A 20,143-nucleotide genomic window follows, 5' to 3' on the forward strand; every position below is an offset into this window, starting at 1 on the left:
TGTAAATAGTTCACGTCCATGTTTAATTTATTTGTTAATGTGATTGTTTTGAAATTGTTTTGAAATGTTTTGTCACACCTGCTCACCACAGTATTGTGCCCCATCTCTCCCCCCACGCCCCCATGCAATTTCTGTTACCTCCTCATCACATTAGTAGCTGGAGCCTGCCTGGCTGGGAGTATCATCACCAAGTGTCACAGCTCTGCACCACACGGTATAGCCCTCCCTGCACGTCGGCTGTGCATTTCCTATTCTACAGGCCACCACATAGGAAGTGGTGAAAGGACAAAGTCATGAAAATAAGATCCTAGCCAGCCCAAGAACCACCTCTTCACAGGGAGGTGCCACCATAGCCTGAAGGCCAAGACTGAGAAACTAAAAAACAGAGCTTCTATCCTCCGGGTCTCTTCTTATACTATTCAGTAACACTTTACATTGACGGCACCTTTAAAATACCTTAATAATGCCTTCATAGAACATTCATTGCACCTTAATAATGCATTTATAATACACCCGTAGACCATGAGTAGCATGTAAGTATACCTTAACATCCTAACATACCTGAATAGTTTTAATATACATTAATAAAAAACATTATATGATTCTACAATTATCATGCTTGTTATTATCACAATGTTTGTTATTAATGTATATTAAAGCTGTTAAGGGATACTTCCACCCTGCTAGTTATTGTTTGTGAATGCATTATGAAGGTACATTGAATGTTCTACGAATGTATTATAAAGGTATTATGAGGGTGCAGTTAATGGAAAGTGGTCCCTACTGTCAGGATGGGGCTCAGGCGAGCCGGAAAGCAGGCGATCGGAGCCGTAAATACGGACAAACGGGGTTTATTAGGAACGGGATGGCTGACAGGCACGAACATCGAGACAATACAATGACGGATCTGGGGAAGACTGACTCAGACGAGGACTAAATACAAAAGACAAGCTAGACATAACAGGACTCAGGTGATCACAATCAGGGCTGAACACGAGGTAACGAGGTGGGCGTGGCACACATCGGGATCGAACGGAGCGGATCGTGACACCTACTATTTTGTGTTTCTCTGTGTTACGTATTTCCTTTCAAGTACAATTCTGGAATCAGGTGGAAAAGCATCTCATTACTCAGATGTACAGTGTATGTTTGTGTATGTGACAAATAAGACTTGAACAGTTGTATGTTACAGCGGGTAAATTGATTTATCTAGGAAATAGGTCATATTTCTTCACAGCTACACAAAGTTCACATAGATTATTATTCCATCCTAGAAGTAAAACCAAAAGCAAATAGTTTGTTTGGCTATTTATGCTGGCCCACCGTGTAACATAGCAATAGATTTATGAAACTTAAGCTGCTGTATTAATACAAGGATAAATACACAGTACCAAAATATATTTTTTTTACCTCTACTTGGCAAATCCTTCAAGTGTGAAGCACACAAGGCTAGAACAGACTAAAAAGTTATGAGACAGAGGGCAGTCATGGAGGAGCCCAGCATCTCTGATAACAGAAGCAAATTCTATATCCTTCACACTTAAGTCCACATGATCCAAAAAACCCAAATTTAGCTTGACAGCAATCTCTCCCAGATGGGACCTCGATGGAGAATATAAACCTTCTTTTGAATTCAGTGATGGTTTATTATGCATGTTGTCCATAATGAGCAGCTTGCAGGGCTCCACCACATCTCATCAGCTTCTGCGTTTCTTAGGAATGAGTGGTGGAGGAGACTGATCCAAAACTGAGCTCTGCTCAGGCTGTTGAGAAAGAAAACATTAGGATATGTTAGTGCTGCTGCTTATGGAGTTTGACAGTCTGCTATACCCCTGCTGTAGCTGATAGGCATATTATACCTGTATTAATTAAAAAGGTATATATGAGATAGATACAGAGCTCACAGAAAGTCTTGGGACACAATGGACATTATTCTATAATAAGGAGAAGATTTACTGATTTTATAACAGATGTCCAGTGACAAGCAATGATTATTATATCTGCACGTCTTCCACAGAGACATTTTATTTTTATTGTCATATTTTTAACTGACATTTTGCTAATTAATTGCAATTGTAGTCATTAGCTCCCAAACACAAATGTTTGGTGTTCTATGCTATTGCAAAGGTGTTTCCAATTACAATTTTTCTGAATTGCTAAAACACTAAACCTCATTCTTGGAACAAAACTGCCAATTGTCAAAACTCATTTATTGAATCAGTCACTCATTTGGTAAAACTTTAAACAGTGCTCACCTAGTTAGACACAATTTGCAGATCCAAGTCACCCTTTTTGAATAACTCTAAACATTCTCATTCAAAAAAACACATTTTGCACAGTGGTGAACATCCAGAGCTGGATTAGACACCCAGCGCTTTTTTCCTCGCTGTCTAGCAAGGGAAGACATTTTTTGTGATGTAGATTTGGTGCTGTGGCCACACCCAGCTCTAAAGTTTTGATTTCCATTGAATGTACTTTGCCTTTTTAGTCTATTAAAGAGTGAAGTAAAAAATTTCAATCACATTTGTTTCTGCTCATGTGTCTGTGAATTTGTCTGGAATAACTTATCTTTGTGGCCTTTTCAGCATACACAATTACGAGAATCCCCCAAAAGGCAAATGTGTTTTAGATTACACATGGCAGTGTATAGCTGGTTACATCAAAATTTTGCCATGTGAATGAAGTGTTTATTATTTGGAGCATTAGTTTGATTTTGATGTTTTACTGCTGAGGTCTGTTTTGCATGTGGAACTGAAGAGCCATACCTGCTGCAACTGGAAAATCAAGGTCTGGTAGTCCTCCGCAGAGTGGCAGGACACCAGCAGAGGCATCATGAAGTCACCTAGGAAGACGGAGGAATATTTCCCAAAGAACACTCCACACTGCAGCAAGGTCATTTTAGAGAGCCTTGAGACATTTCGAAAACTAGTTGAATAGTTTATAATAGGAAGAACAGCAGTCACAAATGTAACTACTAAACTGTAACATTAAGTTTAAGCTGAGTTTATTTGTTATAACAATTATAAAAAGACGGAAGGAAGCATAATTGATTTGATAATTATTTGTATTAGTTTTGCTTGTTTTAATTTTTAATTTAATGTGTTAGTTTTTCGGGGGGGGTTCATGGGGGGGGCGGGGGGGTACAAGGGGAAAGAAGATGGGCTGGGTACATGACTTGAGTTGTCCGGGGGTTGGTTGCTAGGGTGAATTGATAAAGAAGTTCAGCTAATGGTGACTGGAGTTAATCTTCTCTGCTTCCCATAGCCAATATTATCAGTGACACTACTAACACAAACACAAAAAGACATGCCTGGTAACATGGTCTACCTGTCAACTCAAACTGTAGCCTTCCAGGTAAAGCTGACTTTTCAAGGGCTTTGATGGTCGTACGTGGGAGTCTACCCTGAAACAGGTAAATAATTATTGGGTCAGTATTTATTTAAGCACATAATTTCAAAAGGATCTACACATTAAAGCTATGTATTGCTGGAGACACCCTGCCTTTGTCTTCAGATCCACTGTAAGAATAGATTAATCGTTCACGCAGGGAAGCCTTTCTGCGGCACTTCTGTTGTGCTGAGCTGCTATTTTTGCACTTGTAGCCTGCCTGTTACTTCTCCTCTGACTTCTCTCATTAACAAGGTGTTTTCACTCACAGAACTGCTGCTGAATTAATATTTTTCAATTCATTTACCATTCCCTGTAAACTCTAGAGAGTAGCATGTGAAAATCCCAAGGAACCATATACTTTATACTAAAAAGCAGGACAAAACACTTGTGAACATCATTTGGTCTTAAATATCCAGCAGCAAAATTTATTTTTGACTGTTTGTGAACATTTATTTAGCCATTGTCAATTATTTCAGGGGCTTTTTTTTAATTTAGAAGCAGAAGCCACCGTGATTCAATCTCCTGCGACCTGACTATTTTACGAACAATTCATATAAAAATAATTCTGGTAAGATACTGTATAACTGAAGCTGATGTGCTACAAAGCCTACTGTATTGCCTACTTTCCAACTACCTGTTGATTCACCCTAAGGCCCCAAATTAGGGTTAGCAAACTAAACCTAGGGTTAGGGTTAGAAAAACTATGGCATATCCAGACATCAACATGTGTTTTTATGACAGTTCTGCTCCCCACACGGATGAGAAAACAACAAAATTCAGCATGCTTTAGTAGCATATTTCCTACTTTCCAACTACCTGTTGATTCACCCTAAGGCCCCAAATTAGGGATAGCAAACTAAACCTAGGGTTAGGGTTAGAAAAACTATGGCATATCCAGACATCAACATGTGTTTTTATGACAGTTCTGCTCCCCACACGGATGAGAAAACAACAAAATTCAGCATGCTTTAGTAGCATATTTCCTACTTTCCAACTACCTGTTGATTCACCCTAAGGCCCCAAATTAGGGATAGCAAACTAAACCTAGGGTTAGGGTTAGAAAAACTATGGCATATCCAGACATCAACATGTGTTTTTATGACAGTTCTGCTCCCCACACGGATGAGAAAACAAAATTCAGCATGCTTTAGTAGCAAATTTCCTACTTTCCAACACCTTGTTGATTCACCCTAAGGCCCCAAATTAGGGTTAGCAAACTAAACCTAGGGTTAGGGTTAGAAAAACTATGGCATATCCAGACATCAACATGTGTTTTTATGACAGTTCTGCTCCCCACACGGATGAGAAAACAAAATTCAGCATGCTTTAGTAGCATATTGCCTACTTTCCAACTACCTGTTGATTCACCCTAAGGCCCCAAATTAGGGTTAGCAAACTAAACCTAGGGTTAGGGTTAGAAAAACTATGGCATATCCAGACATCAACATGTGTTTTTATGACAGTTCTGCTCCCCACACGGATGAGAAAACAACAAAAATCAGCATGCTTTAGTAGCATATTTCCTACTTTCCAACTACCTGTTGATTCACCCTAAGGCCCCAAATTAGGGATAGCAAACTAAACCTAGGGTTAGGGTTAGAAAAACTATGGCATATCCAGACATCAACATGTGTTTTTATGACAGTTCTGCTCCCCACACGGATGAGAAAACAAAATTCAGCATGCTTTAGTGGAATATTGCCTACTTTCCAACTACCTGTTGATTCACCCTAAGGCCCCAAATTAGGGTTAGCAAACTAAACCTAGGGTTAGGGTTAGAAAAACTATGGCATATCCAGACATCAACATGTGTTTTTATGACAGTTCTGCTCCCCACACGGATGAGAAAACAAAATTCAGCATGCTTTAGTAGCATATTGCCTACTTTCCAACTACCTGTTGATTCACCCTAAGGCCCCAAATTAGGGTTAGCAAACTAAACCTAGGGTTAGGGTTAGAAAAACTATGGCATATCCAGACATCAACATGTGTTTTTATGACAGTTCTGCTCCCCACACGGATGAGAAAACAAAATTCAGCATGCTTTAGTAGCATATTGCCTACTTTCCAACTACCTGTTGATTCACCCTAAGGCCCCAAATTAGGGTTAGCAAACTAAACCTAGGGTTAGGGTTAGAAAAACTATGGCATATCCAGACATCAACATGTGTTTTTATGACAGTTCTGCTCCCACACGGATGAGAAAACAAAATTCAGCATGCTTTAGTAGCAAATTTCCTACTTTCCAACACCTTGTTGATTCACCATAAGGCCCCAAATTAGGGTTAGCAAACTAAACCTAGGGTTAGGGTTAGAAAAACTATGGCATATCCAGACATCATCATGTGTTTTTATGACAGTTCTGCTCCCCACACGGATGAGAAAACAAAATTCAGCATGCTTTAGTAGCATATTGCCTACTTTCCAACTACCTGTTGATTCACCCTAAGGCCCCAAATTAGGGTTAGCAAACTAAACCTAGGGTTAGGGTTAGAAAAACTATGGCATATCCAGACATCAACATGTGTTTTTATGACAGTTCTGCTCCCCACACGGATGAGAAAACAAAATTCAGCAAGCTTTAGTAGCAAATTTCCTATTTTCCAACACCTTGTTGATTCACCCTAAGGCCCCAAATTAGGGTTAGCAAACTAAACCTAGGGTTAGGGTTAGAAAAACTATGGCATATCCAGACATCAACATGTGTTTTTAGGACAGTTCTGCTCCCCACACGGATGAGAAAACAAAATTCAGCATGCTTTAGTAGCATATTGCCTACTTTCCAACTACCTGTTGATTCACCCTAAGGCCCCAAATTAGGGTTAGCAAACTAAACCTAGGGTTAGGGTTAGAAAAACTATGGCATATCCAGACATCAACATGTGTTTTTATGACAGTTCTGCTCCCCACACGGATGAGAAAAGAAAATTCAGCATGCTTTAGTAGCATATTGCCTACTTTCCAACTACCTGTTGATTCACCCTAAGGCCCCAAATTAGGGTTAGCAAACTAAACCTAGGGTTAGGGTTAGAAAAACTATGGCATATCCAGACATCAACATGTGTTTTTATGACAGTTCTGCTCCCCACACGGATGAGAAAACAAAATTCAGCATGCTTTAGTAGCATATTGCCTACTTTCCAACTACCTGTTGATTCACCCTAAGGCCCCAAATTAGGGTTAGCAAACTAAACCTAGGGTTAGGGTTAGAAAAACTATGGCATATCCAGACATCAACATGTGTTTTTATGACAGTTCTGCTCCCCACATGGATGAGAAAACAAAATTCAGCAGGCTTTAGTAGCATATTGCCTACTTTCCAACTACCTGTTGATTCACCCTAAGGCCCCAAATTAGGGTTAGCAAACTAAACCTAGGGTTAGGGTTAGAAAAACTATGGCATATCCAGACATCAACATGTGTTTTTATGACAGTTCTGCTCCCCACACGGATGAGAAAACAACAAAATTCAGCATGCTTTAGTAGCATATTTCCTACTTTCCAACTACCTGTTGATTCACCATAAGGCCCCAAATTAGGGATAGCAAACTAAACCTAGGGTTAGGGTTAGAAAAACTATGGCATATCCAGACATCAACATGTGTTTTTATGACAGTTCTGCTCCCCACACGGATGAGAAAACAAAATTCAGCATGCTTTAGTAGCATATTGCCTACTTTCCAACTACCTGTTGATTCACCCTAAGGCCCCAAATTAGGGTTAGCAAACTAAACCTAGGCTTAGGGTTAGAAAAACTATGGCATATCCAGACATCAACATGTGTTTTTATGACAGTTCTGCTCCCCACACGGATGAGAAAACAAAATTCAGCAAGCTTTAGTAGCAAATTTCCTACTTTCCAACACCTTGTTGATTCACCCTAAGGCCCCAAATTAGGGTTAGCAAACTAAACCTAGGGTTAGGGTTAGAAAAACTATGGCATATCCAGACATCAACATGTGTTTTTATGACAGTTCTGCTCCCCACACAGATGAGAAAACAAAATTCAGCATGCTTTAGTAGCATATTGCCTACTTTCCAACTACCTGTTGATTCACCCTAAGGCCCCAAATTAGGGTTAGCAAACTAAACCTAGGGTTAGGGTTAGAAAAACTATGGCATATCCAGACATCAACATGTGTTTTTATGACAGTTCTGCTCCCCACACGGATGAGAAAACAAAATTCAGCATGCTTTAGTAGCATATTGCCTACTTTCCAACTACCTGTTGATTCACCCTAAGGCCCCAAATTAGGGTCAGCAAACTAAACCTAGGGTTAGGGTTAGAAAAACTATGGCATATCCAGACATCAACATGTGTTTTTATGACAGTTCTGCTCCCCACACGGATGAGAAAACAAAATTCAGCATGCTTTAGTAGCATATTGCCTACTTTCCAACTACCTGTTGATTCACCCTAAGGCCCCAAATTAGGGTTAGCAAACTAAACCTAGGGTTAGGGTTAGAAAAACTATGGCATATCCAGACATCAACATGTGTTTTTATGACAGTTCTGCTCCCCACACGGATGAGAAAACAAAATTCAGCATGCTTTAGTAGAATATTGCCTACTTTCCAACTACCTGTTGATTCACCCTAAGGCCCCAAATTAGGGTTAGCAAACTAAACCTAGGGTTAGGGTTAGAAAAACTATGGCATATCCAGACATCAACATGTGTTTTTATGACAGTTCTGCTCCCCACACGGATGAGAAAACAAAATTCAGCATGCTTTAGTAGCATATTGCCTACTTTCCAACTACCTGTTGATTCACCCTAAGGCCCCAAATTAGGGTTAGCAAACTAAACCTAGGGTTAGGGTTAGAAAAACTATGGCATATCCAGACATCAACATGTGTTTTTATGACAGTTCTGCTCCCCACACGGATGAGAAAACAAAATTCAGCATGCTTTAGTAGCATATTGCCTACTTTCCAACTACCTGTTGATTCACCCTAAGGCCCCAAATTAGGGTTAGCAAACTAAACCTAGGGTTAGGGTTAGAAAAACTATGGCATATCCAGACATCAACATGAGTTTTTATGACAGTTCTGCTCCCCACACGGATGAGAAAACAAAATTCAGCATGCTTTAGTAGCATATTGCCTACTTTCCAACTACCTGTTGATTCACCCTAAGGCCCCAAATTAGGGTTAGCAAACTAAACCTAGGGTTAGGGTTAGAAAAACTATGGCATATCCAGACATCAACATGTGTTTTTATGACAGTTCTGCTCCCCACACGGATGAGAAAACAAAATTCAGCATGCTTTAGTAGCATATTGCCTACTTTCCAACTACCTGTTGATTCACCCTAAGGCCCCAAATTAGGGATAGCAAACTAAACCTAGGGTTAGGGTTAGAAAAACTATGGCATATCCAGACATCAACATGAGTTTTTATGACAGTTCTGCTCCCCACACGGATGAGAAAACAAAATTCAGCATGCTTTAGTAGCATATTGCCTACTTTCCAACTACCTGTTGATTCACCCTAAGGCCCCAAATTAGGGTTAGCAAACTAAACCTAGGGTTAGGGTTAGAAAAACTATGGCATATCCAGACATCAACATGTGTTTTTATGACAGTTCTGCTCCCCACACGGATGAGAAAACAAAATTCAGCATGCTTTAGTAGCATATTGCCTACTTTCCAACTACCTGTTGATTCACCCTAAGGCCCCAAATTAGGGTTAGCAAACTAAACCTAGGGTTAGGGTTAGAAAAACTATGGCATATCCAGACATCAACATGTGTTTTTATGACAGTTCTGCTCCCCACACGGATGAGAAAACAAAATTCAGCATGCTTTAGTAGAATATTGCCTACTTTCCAACTACCTGTTGATTCACCCTAAGGCCCCAAATTAGGGTTAGCAAACTAAACCTAGGGTTAGGGTTAGAAAAACTATGGCATATCCAGACATCAACATGTGTTTTTATGACAGTTCTGCTCCCCACACGGATGAGAAAACAAAATTCAGCATGCTTTAGTAGAATATTGCCTACTTTCCAACTACCTGTTGATTCACCCTAAGGCCCCAAATTAGGGTTAGCAAACTAAACCTAGGGTTAGGGTTAGAAAAACTATGGCATATCCAGACATCAACATGTGTTTTTATGACAGTTCTGCTCCCCACACGGATGAGAAAACAAAATTCAGCATGCTTTAGTAGCATATTGCCTACTTTCCAACTACCTGTTGATTCACCCTAAGGCCCCAAATTAGGGTTAGCAAACTAAACCTAGGGTTAGGGTTAGAAAAACTATGGCATATCCAGACATCAACATGTGTTTTTATGACAGTTCTGCTCCCCACACGGATGAGAAAACAAAATTCAGCATGCTTTAGTAGCATATTGCCTACTTTCCAACTACCTGTTGATTCACCCTAAGGCCCCAAATTAGGGTTAGCAAACTAAACCTAGGGTTAGGGTTAGAAAAACTATGGCATATCCAGACATCAACATGTGTTTTTATGACAGTTCTGCTCCCCACACGGATGAGAAAACAAAATTCAGCAAGCTTTAGTAGCAAATTTCCTACTTTCCGACACCTTGTTCATTCACCCTAAGGCCCCAAATTAGGGTTAGCAAACTAAACCTAGGGTTAGGGTTAGAAAAACTATGGCATGTCCAGACATCAACATGTGTTTTTATGACAGTTCTGCTCCCCACACGGATGAGAAAACAACAAAATTCAGCATGCTTTAGTAGCATATTTCCTACTTTCCAACTACCTGTTGATTCACCCTAAGGCCCCAAATTAGGGATAGCAAACTAAACCTAGGGTTAGGGTTAGAAAAACTATGGCATATCCAGACATCAACATGTGTTTTTATGACAGTTCTGCTCCCCACACGGATGAGAAAACAAAATTCAGCATGCTTTAGTAGCAAATTTCCTACTTTCCAGCACCTTGTTGATTCACCCTAAGGCCCCAAATTAGGGTTAGCAAACTAAACCTAGGGTTAGGGTTAGAAAAACTATGGCATATCCAGACATCAACATGTGTTTTTATGACAGTTCTGCTCCCCACACGGATGAGAAAACAAAATTCAGCATGCTTTAGTAGCATATTGCCTACTTTCCAACTACCTGTTGATTCACCCTAAGGCCCCAAATTAGGGTTAGCAAACTAAACCTAGGGTTAGGGTTAGAAAAACTATGGCATATCCAGACATCAACATGTGTTTTTATGACAGTTCTGCTCCCCACACGGATGAGAAAACAAAATTCAGCATGCTTTAGTAGAATATTGCCTACTTTCCAACTACCTGTTGATTCACCCTAAGGCCCCAAATTAAGGTTAGCAAACTAAACCTAGGGTTAGGGTTAGAAAAACTATGGCATATCCAGACATCAACATGTGTTTTTATGACAGTTCTGCTCCCCACACGGATGAGAAAACAAAATTCAGCATGCTTTAGTAGCATATTGCCTACTTTCCAACTACCTGTTGATTCACCCTAAGGCCCCAAATTAGGGTTAGCAAACTAAACCTAGGGTTAGGGTTAGAAAAACTATGGCATATCCAGACATCAACATGTGTTTTTATGACAGTTCTGCTCCCCACACGGATGAGAAAACAAAATTCAGCATGCTTTAGTAGCATATTGCCTACTTTCCAACTACCTGTTGATTCACCCTAAGGCCCCAAATTAGGGTTAGCAAACTAAACCTAGGGTTAGGGTTAGAAAAACTATGGCATATCCAGACATCAACATGAGTTTTTATGACAGTTCTGCTCCCCACACGGATGAGAAAACAAAATTCAGCATGCTTTAGTAGCATATTGCCTACTTTCCAACTACCTGTTGATTCACCCTAAGGCCCCAAATTAGGGTTAGCAAACTAAACCTAGGGTTAGGGTTAGAAAAACTATGGCATATCCAGACATCAACATGTGTTTTTATGACAGTTCTGCTCCCCACACGGATGAGAAAACAAAATTCAGCATGCTTTAGTAGCATATTGCCTACTTTCCAACTACCTGTTGATTCACCCTAAGGCCCCAAATTAGGGATAGCAAACTAAACCTAGGGTTAGGGTTAGAAAAACTATGGCATATCCAGACATCAACATGTGTTTTTATGACAGTTCTGCTCCCCACACGGATGAGAAAACAAAATTCAGCATGCTTTAGTAGAATATTGCCTACTTTCCAACTACCTGTTGATTCACCCTAAGGCCCCAAATTAGGGTTAGCAAACTAAACCTAGGGTTAGGGTTAGAAAAACTATGGCATATCCAGACATCAACATGTGTTTTTATGACAGTTCTGCTCCCCACACGGATGAGAAAACAAAATTCAGCATGCTTTAGTAGCATATTGCCTACTTTCCAACTACCTGTTGATTCACCCTAAGGCCCCAAATTAGGGTTAGCAAACTAAACCTAGGGTTAGGGTTAGAAAAACTATGGCATATCCAGACATCAACATGTGTTTTTATGACAGTTCTGCTCCCCACACGGATGAGAAAACAAAATTCAGCATGCTTTAGTAGAATATTGCCTACTTTCCAACTACCTGTTGATTCACCCTAAGGCCCCAAATTAGGGTTAGCAAACTAAACCTAGGGTTAGGGTTAGAAAAACTATGGCATATCCAGACATCAACATGTGTTTTTATGACAGTTCTGCTCCCCACACGGATGAGAAAACAAAATTCAGCATGCTTTAGTAGCATATTGCCTACTTTCCAACTACCTGTTGATTCACCCTAAGGCCCCAAATTAGGGTTAGCAAACTAAACCTAGGGTTAGGGTTAGAAAAACTATGGCATATCCAGACATCAACATGTGTTTTTATGACAGTTCTGCTCCCCACACGGATGAGAAAACAAAATTCAGCATGCTTTAGTAGCATATTGCCTACTTTCCAACTACCTGTTGATTCACCCTAAGGCCCCAAATTAGGGTTAGCAAACTAAACCTAGGGTTAGGGTTAGAAAAACTATGGCATATCCAGACATCAACATGAGTTTTTATGACAGTTCTGCTCCCCACACGGATGAGAAAACAAAATTCAGCATGCTTTAGTAGCATATTGCCTACTTTCCAACTACCTGTTGATTCACCCTAAGGCCCCAAATTAGGGTTAGCAAACTAAACCTAGGGTTAGGGTTAGAAAAACTATGGCATATCCAGACATCAACATGTGTTTTTATGACAGTTCTGCTCCCCACACGGATGAGAAAACAAAATTCAGCATGCTTTAGTAGCATATTGCCTACTTTCCAACTACCTGTTGATTCACCCTAAGGCCCCAAATTAGGGATAGCAAACTAAACCTAGGGTTAGGGTTAGAAAAACTATGGCATATCCAGACATCAACATGAGTTTTTATGACAGTTCTGCTCCCCACACGGATGAGAAAACAAAATTCAGCATGCTTTAGTAGCATATTGCCTACTTTCCAACTACCTGTTGATTCACCCTAAGGCCCCAAATTAGGGTTAGCAAACTAAACCTAGGGTTAGGGTTAGAAAAACTATGGCATATCCAGACATCAACATGTGTTTTTATGACAGTTCTGCTCCCCACACGGATGAGAAAACAAAATTCAGCATGCTTTAGTAGCATATTGCCTACTTTCCAACTACCTGTTGATTCACCCTAAGGCCCCAAATTAGGGTTAGCAAACTAAACCTAGGGTTAGGGTTAGAAAAACTATGGCATATCCAGACATCAACATGTGTTTTTATGACAGTTCTGCTCCCCACACGGATGAGAAAACAAAATTCAGCAAGCTTTAGTAGCAAATTTCCTACTTTCCGACACCTTGTTCATTCACCCTAAGGCCCCAAATTAGGGTTAGGGTTAGAAAAACTATGGCATATCCAGACATCAACATGTGTTTTTATGACAGTTCTGCTCCCCACACGGATGAGAAAACAAAATTCAGCAAGCTTTAGTAGCAAATTTCCTACTTTCCAACACCTTGTTGATTCACCCTAAGGCCCCAAATTAGGGTTAGCAAACTAAACCTAGGGTTAGGGTTAGAAAAACTATGGCATATGCAGACATCAACATGTGTTTTTATGACAGTTCTGCTCCCCACACGGATGAGAAAACAAAATTCAGCATGCTTTAGTAGCATATTGCCTACTTTCCAACTACCTGTTGATTCACCCTAAGGCCCCAAATTAGGGTTAGCAAACTAAACCTAGGGTTAGGGTTAGAAAAACTATGGCATATCCAGACATCAACATGTGTTTTTATGACAGTTCTGCTCCCCACACGGATGAGAAAACAAAATTCAGCATGCTTTAGTAGCATATTGCCTACTTTCCAACTACCTGTTGATTCACCCTAAGGCCCCAAATTAGGGTTAGCAAACTAAACCTAGGGTTAGGGTTAGAAAAACTATGGCATATCCAGACATCAACATGTGTTTTTATGACAGTTCTGCTCCCCACACGGATGAGAAAACAAAATTCAGCATGCTTTAGTAGCATATTTCCTACTTTCCAACTACCTGTTGATTCACCCTAAGGTCCCAAATTAGGGTTAGCAAACTAAACCTAGGGTTAGGGTTAGAAAAACTATGGCATATCCAGACATCAACATGTGTTTTTATGACAGTTCTGCTCCCCACACGGATGAGAAAACAAAATTCAGCAAGCTTTAGTAGCAAATTTCCTACTTTCCGACACCTTGTTCATTCACCCTAAGGCCCCAAATTAGGGTTAGCAAACTAAACCTAGGGTTAGGGTTAGAAAAACTATGGCATATCCAGACATCAACATGTGTTTTTATGACAGTTCTGCTCCCCACACGGATGAGAAAACAACAAAATTCAGCATGCTTTAGTAGCATATTTCCTACTTTCCAACTACCTGTTGATTCACCCTAAGGCCCCAAATTAGGGATAGCAAACTAAACCTAGGGTTAGGGTTAGAAAAACTATGGCATATCCAGACATCAACATGTGTTTTTATGACAGTTCTGCTCCCCACACGGATGAGAAAACAAAATTCAGCATGCTTTAGTAGCATATTGCCTACTTTCCAACTACCTGTTGATTCACCCTAAGGCCCCAAATTAGGGTTAGCAAACTAAACCTAGGGTTAGGGTTAGAAAAACTATGGCATATCCAGACATCAACATGTGTTTTTATGACAGTTCTGCTCCCCACACGGATGAGAAAACAAAATTCAGCATGCTTTAGTAGCATATTGCCTACTTTCCAACTACCTGTTGATTCACCCTAAGGCCCCAAATTAGGGTTAGCAAACTAAACCTAGGGTTAGGGTTAGAAAAACTATGGCATATCCAGACATCAACATGTGTTTTTATGACAGTTCTGCTCCCCACACGGATGAGAAAACAAAATTCAGCAAGCTTTAGTAGCAAATTTCCTACTTTCCGACACCTTGTTCATTCACCCTAAGGCCCCAAATTAGGGTTAGCAAACTAAACCTAGGGTTAGGGTTAGAAAAACTATGGCATATCCAGACATCAACATGTGTTTTTATGACAGTTCTGCTCCCCACACGGATGAGAAAACAAAATTCAGCAAGCTTTAGTAGCAAATTTCCTACTTTCCAACACCTTGTTGATTCACCCTAAGGCCCCAAATTAGGGTTAGCAAACTAAACCTAGGGTTAGGGTTAGAAAAACTATGGCATATGCAGACATCAACATGTGTTTTTATGACAGTTCTGCTCCCCACACGGATGAGAAAACAAAATTCAGCATGCTTTAGTAGCATATTGCCTACTTTCCAACTACCTGTTGATTCACCCTAAGGCCCCAAATTAGGGTTAGCAAACTAAACCTAGGGTTAGGGTTAGAAAAACTATGGCATATCCAGACATCAACATGTGTTTTTATGACAGTTCTGCTCCCCACACGGATGAGAAAACAAAATTCAGCATGCTTTAGTAGCATATTGCCTACTTTCCAACTACCTGTTGATTCACCCTAAGGCCCCAAATTAGGGTTAGCAAACTAAACCTAGGGTTAGGGTTAGAAAAACTATGGCATATCCAGACATCAACATGTGTTTTTATGACAGTTCTGCTCCCCACACGGATGAGAAAACAAAATTCAGCATGCTTTAGTAGCATATTTCCTACTTTCCAACTACCTGTTGATTCACCCTAAGGTCCCAAATTAGGGTTAGCAAACTAAACCTAGGGTTAGGGTTAGAAAAACTATGGCATATCCAGACATCAACATGTGTTTTTATGACAGTTCTGCTCCCCACACGGATGAGAAAACAAAATTCAGCAAGCTTTAGTAGCAAATTTCCTACTTTCCGACACCTTGTTCATTCACCCTAAGGCCCCAAATTAGGGTTAGCAAACTAAACCTAGGGTTAGGGTTAGAAAAACTATGGCATATCCAGACATCAACATGTGTTTTTATGACAGTTCTGCTCCCCACACGGATGAGAAAACAACAAAATTCAGCATGCTTTAGTAGCATATTTCCTACTTTCCAACTACCTGTTGATTCACCCTAAGGCCCCAAATTAGGGATAGCAAACTAAACCTAGGGTTAGGGTTAGAAAAACTATGGCATATCCAGACATCAACATGTGTTTTTATGACAGTTCTGCTCCCCACACGGATGAGAAAACAAAATTCAGCATGCTTTAGTAGCAAATTTCCTACTTTCCAGCACCTTGTTGATTCACCCTAAGGCCCCAAATTAGGGTTAGCAAACTAAACCTAGGGTTAGGGTTAGAAAAACTATGGCATATCCAGACATCAACATGTGTTTTTATGACAGTTCTGCTCCCCACACGGATGAGAAAACAAAATTCAGCATGCTTTAGTAGAATATTGCCTACTTTCCAACTACCTGTTGATTCACCCTAAGGCCCCAAATTAGGGTTAGCAAACTAAACCTAGGGTTAGGGTTAGAAAAACTATGGCATATCCAGACATCAACATGTGTTTTTATGACAGTTCTGCTCCCCACACGGATGAGAAAACAAAATTCAGCATGCTTTAGTAGCATATTGCCTACTTTCCAACTACCTGTTGATTCACCCTAAGGCCCCAAATTAGGGTTAGCAAACTAAACCTAGGGTTAGGGTTAGAAAAACTATGGCATATCCAGACATCAACATGTGTTTTTATGACAGTTCTGCTCCCCACACGGATGAGAAAACAAAATTCAGCATGCTTTAGTAGCATATTGCCTACTTTCCAACTACCTGTTGATTCACCCTAAGGCCCCAAATTAGGGTTAGCAAACTAAACCTAGGGTTAGGGTTAGAAAAACTATGGCATATCCAGACATCAACATGTGTTTTTATGACAGTTCTGCTCCCCACACGGATGAGAAAACAAAATTCAGCATGCTTTAGTAGCATATTGCCTACTTTCCAACTACCTGTTGATTCACCCTAAGGCCCCAAATTAGGGTTAGCAAACTAAACCTAGGGTTAGGGTTAGAAAAACTATGGCATATCCAGACATCAACATGTGTTTTTATGACAGTTCTGCTCCCCACACGGATGAGAAAACAAAATTCAGCATGCTTTAGTAGCAAATTTCCTACTTTCCAACACCTTGTTGATTCACCATAAGGCCCCAAATTAGGGTTAGCAAACTAAACCTAGGGTTAGGGTTAGAAAAACTATGGCATATCCAGACATCAACATGTGTTTTTATGACAGTTCTGCTCCCCACACGGATGAGAAAACAAAATTCAGCATGCTTTAGTAGCATATTGCCTACTTTCCAACTACCTGTTGATTCACCCTAAGGCCCCAAATTAGGGTTAGCAAACTAAACCTAGGGTTAGGGTTAGAAAAACTATGGCATATCCAGACATCAACATGTGTTTTTATGACAGTTCTGCTCCCCACACGGATGAGAAAACAAAATTCAGCATGCTTTAGTAGCATATTGCCTACTTTCCAACTACCTGTTGATTCACCCTAAGGCCCCAAATTAGGGTTAGCAAACTAAACCTAGGGTTAGGGTTAGAAAAACTATGGCATATCCAGACATCAACATGTGTTTTTATGACAGTTCTGCTCCCCACACGGATGAGAAAACAAAATTCAGCATGCTTTAGTAGCATATTTCCTACTTTCCAACTACCTGTTGATTCACCCTAAGGTCCCAAATTAGGGTTAGCAAACTAAACCTAGGGTTAGGGTTAGAAAAACTATGGCATATCCAGACATCAACATGTGTTTTTATGACAGTTCTGCTCCCCACACGGATGAGAAAACAAAATTCAGCAAGCTTTAGTAGCAAATTTCCTACTTTCCGACACCTTGTTCATTCACCCTAAGGCCCCAAATTAGGGTTAGCAAACTAAACCTAGGGTTAGGGTTAGAAAAACTATGGCATATCCAGACATCAACATGTGTTTTTATGACAGTTCTGCTCCCCACACGGATGAGAAAACAACAAAATTCAGCATGCTTTAGTAGCATATTTCCTACTTTCCAACTACCTGTTGATTCACCCTAAGGCCCCAAATTAGGGATAGCAAACTAAACCTAGGGTTAGGGTTAGAAAAACTATGGCATATCCAGACATCAACATGTGTTTTTATGACAGTTCTGCTCCCCACACGGATGAGAAAACAAAATTCAGCATGCTTTAGTAGCAAATTTCCTACTTTCCAGCACCTTGTTGATTCACCCTAAGGCCCCAAATTAGGGTTAGCAAACTAAACCTAGGGTTAGGGTTAGAAAAACTATGGCATATCCAGACATCAACATGTGTTTTTATGACAGTTCTGCTCCCCACACGGATGAGAAAACAAAATTCAGCATGCTTTAGTAGCATATTGCCTACTTTCCAACTACCTGTTGATTCACCCTAAGGCCCCAAATTAGGGTTAGCAAACTAAACCTAGGGTTAGGGTTAGAAAAACTATGGCATATCCAGACATCAACATGTGTTTTTATGACAGTTCTGCTCCCCACACGGATGAGAAAACAAAATTCAGCATGCTTTAGTAGAATATTGCCTACTTTCCAACTACCTGTTGATTCACCCTAAGGCCCCAAATTAGGGTTAGCAAACTAAACCTAGGGTTAGGGTTAGAAAAACTATGGCATATCCAGACATCAACATGTGTTTTTATGACAGTTCTGCTCCCCACACGGATGAGAAAACAAAATTCAGCATGCTTTAGTAGCATATTGCCTACTTTCCAACTACCTGTTGATTCACCCTAAGGCCCCAAATTAGGGTTAGCAAACTAAACCTAGGGTTAGGGTTAGAAAAACTATGGCATATCCAGACATCAACATGTGTTTTTATGACAGTTCTGCTCCCCACACGGATGAGAAAACAAAATTCAGCATGCTTTAGTAGCATATTGCCTACTTTCCAACTACCTGTTGATTCACCCTAAGGCCCCAATTAGGGATAGCAAACTAAACCTAGGGTTAGGGTTAGAAAAACTATGGCATATCCAGACATCAACATGTGTTTTTATGACAGTTCTGCTCCCCACACGGATGAGAAAACAAAATTCAGCATGCTTTAGTAGCAAATTTCCTACTTTCCAACACCTTGTTGATTAACCCTAAGACCCCAAATTAGGGTTAGCAAACTAAACCTAGGGTTAGGGTTAGAAAAACTATGGCATATCCAGACATCAACATGTGTTTTTATGACAGTTCTGCTCCCCACACGGATGAGAAAACAAAATTCAGCATGCTTTAGTAGCATATTGCCTACTTTCCAACTACCTGTTGATTCACCCTAAGGCCCCAAATTAGGGTTAGCAAACTAAACCTAGGGTTAGGGTTAGAAAAACTATGGCATATCCAGACATCAACATGTGTTTTTATGACAGTTCTGCTCCCCACACGGATGAGAAAACAAAATTCAGCAAGCTTCAGTAGCAAATTTCCTACTTTCCAACACCTTGTTGATTCACCCTAAGGCCCCAAATTAGGGTTAGCAAACTAAACCTAGGGTTAGGGTTAGAAAAACTATGGCATATCCAGACATCAACATGTGTTTTTATGACAGTTCTGCTCCCCACACGGATGAGAAAACAAAATTCAGCATGCTTTAGTAGCATATTGCCTACTTTCCAACTACCTGTTGATTCACCCTAAGGCCCCAAATTAGGGTTAGCAAACTAAACCTAGGGTTAGGGTTAGAAAAACTATGGCATATCCAGACATCAACATGTGTTTTTATGACAGTTCTGCTCCCCACACGGATGAGAAAACAAAATTCAGCATGCTTTAGTAGCATATTGCCTACTTTCCAACTACCTGTTGATTCACCCTAAGGCCCCAAATTAGGGTTAGCAAACTAAACCTAGGGTTAGGGTTAGAAAAACTATGGCATATCCAGACATCAACATGTGTTTTTATGACAGTTCTGCTCCCCACACGGATGAGAAAACAAAATTCAGCAAGCTTTAGTAGCAAATTTCCTACTTTCCAACACCTTGTTGATTCACCCTAAGGCCCCAAATTAGGGTTAGCAAACTAAACCTAGGGTTAGGGTTAGAAAAACTATGGCATATCCAGACATCAACATGTGTTTTTATGACAGTTCTGCTCCCCACACGGATGAGAAAACAAAATTCAGCATGCTTTAGTAGCATATTGCCTACTTTCCAACTACCTGTTGATTCACCCTAAGGCCCCAAATTAGGGATAGCAAACTAAACCTAGGGTTAGGGTTAGAAAAACTATGGCATATCCAGACATCAACATGTGTTTTTATGACAGTTCTGCTCCCCACACGGAAGAGAAAACAAAATTCAGCAAGCTTTAGTAGCAAATTTCCTACTTTCCAACACCTTGTTGA

At 40.2% G+C, this 20,143-nt stretch overlaps 1 protein-coding gene across 2 annotated transcripts in view; it reads right to left on the reverse strand.

Annotated features, from left to right (window-relative positions):
* Positions 1 to 1,179: 1,179 nt before the first annotated feature.
* LOC111835463 (probable pleckstrin homology domain-containing family N member 1) overlaps positions 1,180 to 20,143 on the reverse strand; it is a 34,761-nt gene continuing 15,797 nt past the window's right edge. For both annotated transcript variants that reach the window (XM_072702261.1, XM_072702260.1), the window contains 3 exons: positions 3,328 to 3,403; positions 2,766 to 2,842; positions 1,180 to 1,763 (listed from right to left, as the gene is read on the reverse strand). In XM_072702261.1, the coding sequence (XP_072558362.1) occupies positions 1,698 to 1,763; positions 2,766 to 2,842; positions 3,328 to 3,403 (219 nt within the window). In that variant the 3' untranslated portion in view covers positions 1,180 to 1,697. The remainder of the gene's footprint in view (positions 1,764 to 2,765; positions 2,843 to 3,327; positions 3,404 to 20,143) is intronic.

This window comes from Paramormyrops kingsleyae, chromosome 18 (assembly GCF_048594095.1).
Source record: "Paramormyrops kingsleyae isolate MSU_618 chromosome 18, PKINGS_0.4, whole genome shotgun sequence".
Classification (NCBI taxonomy): Eukaryota; Metazoa; Chordata; class Actinopteri; order Osteoglossiformes; family Mormyridae; genus Paramormyrops; species Paramormyrops kingsleyae.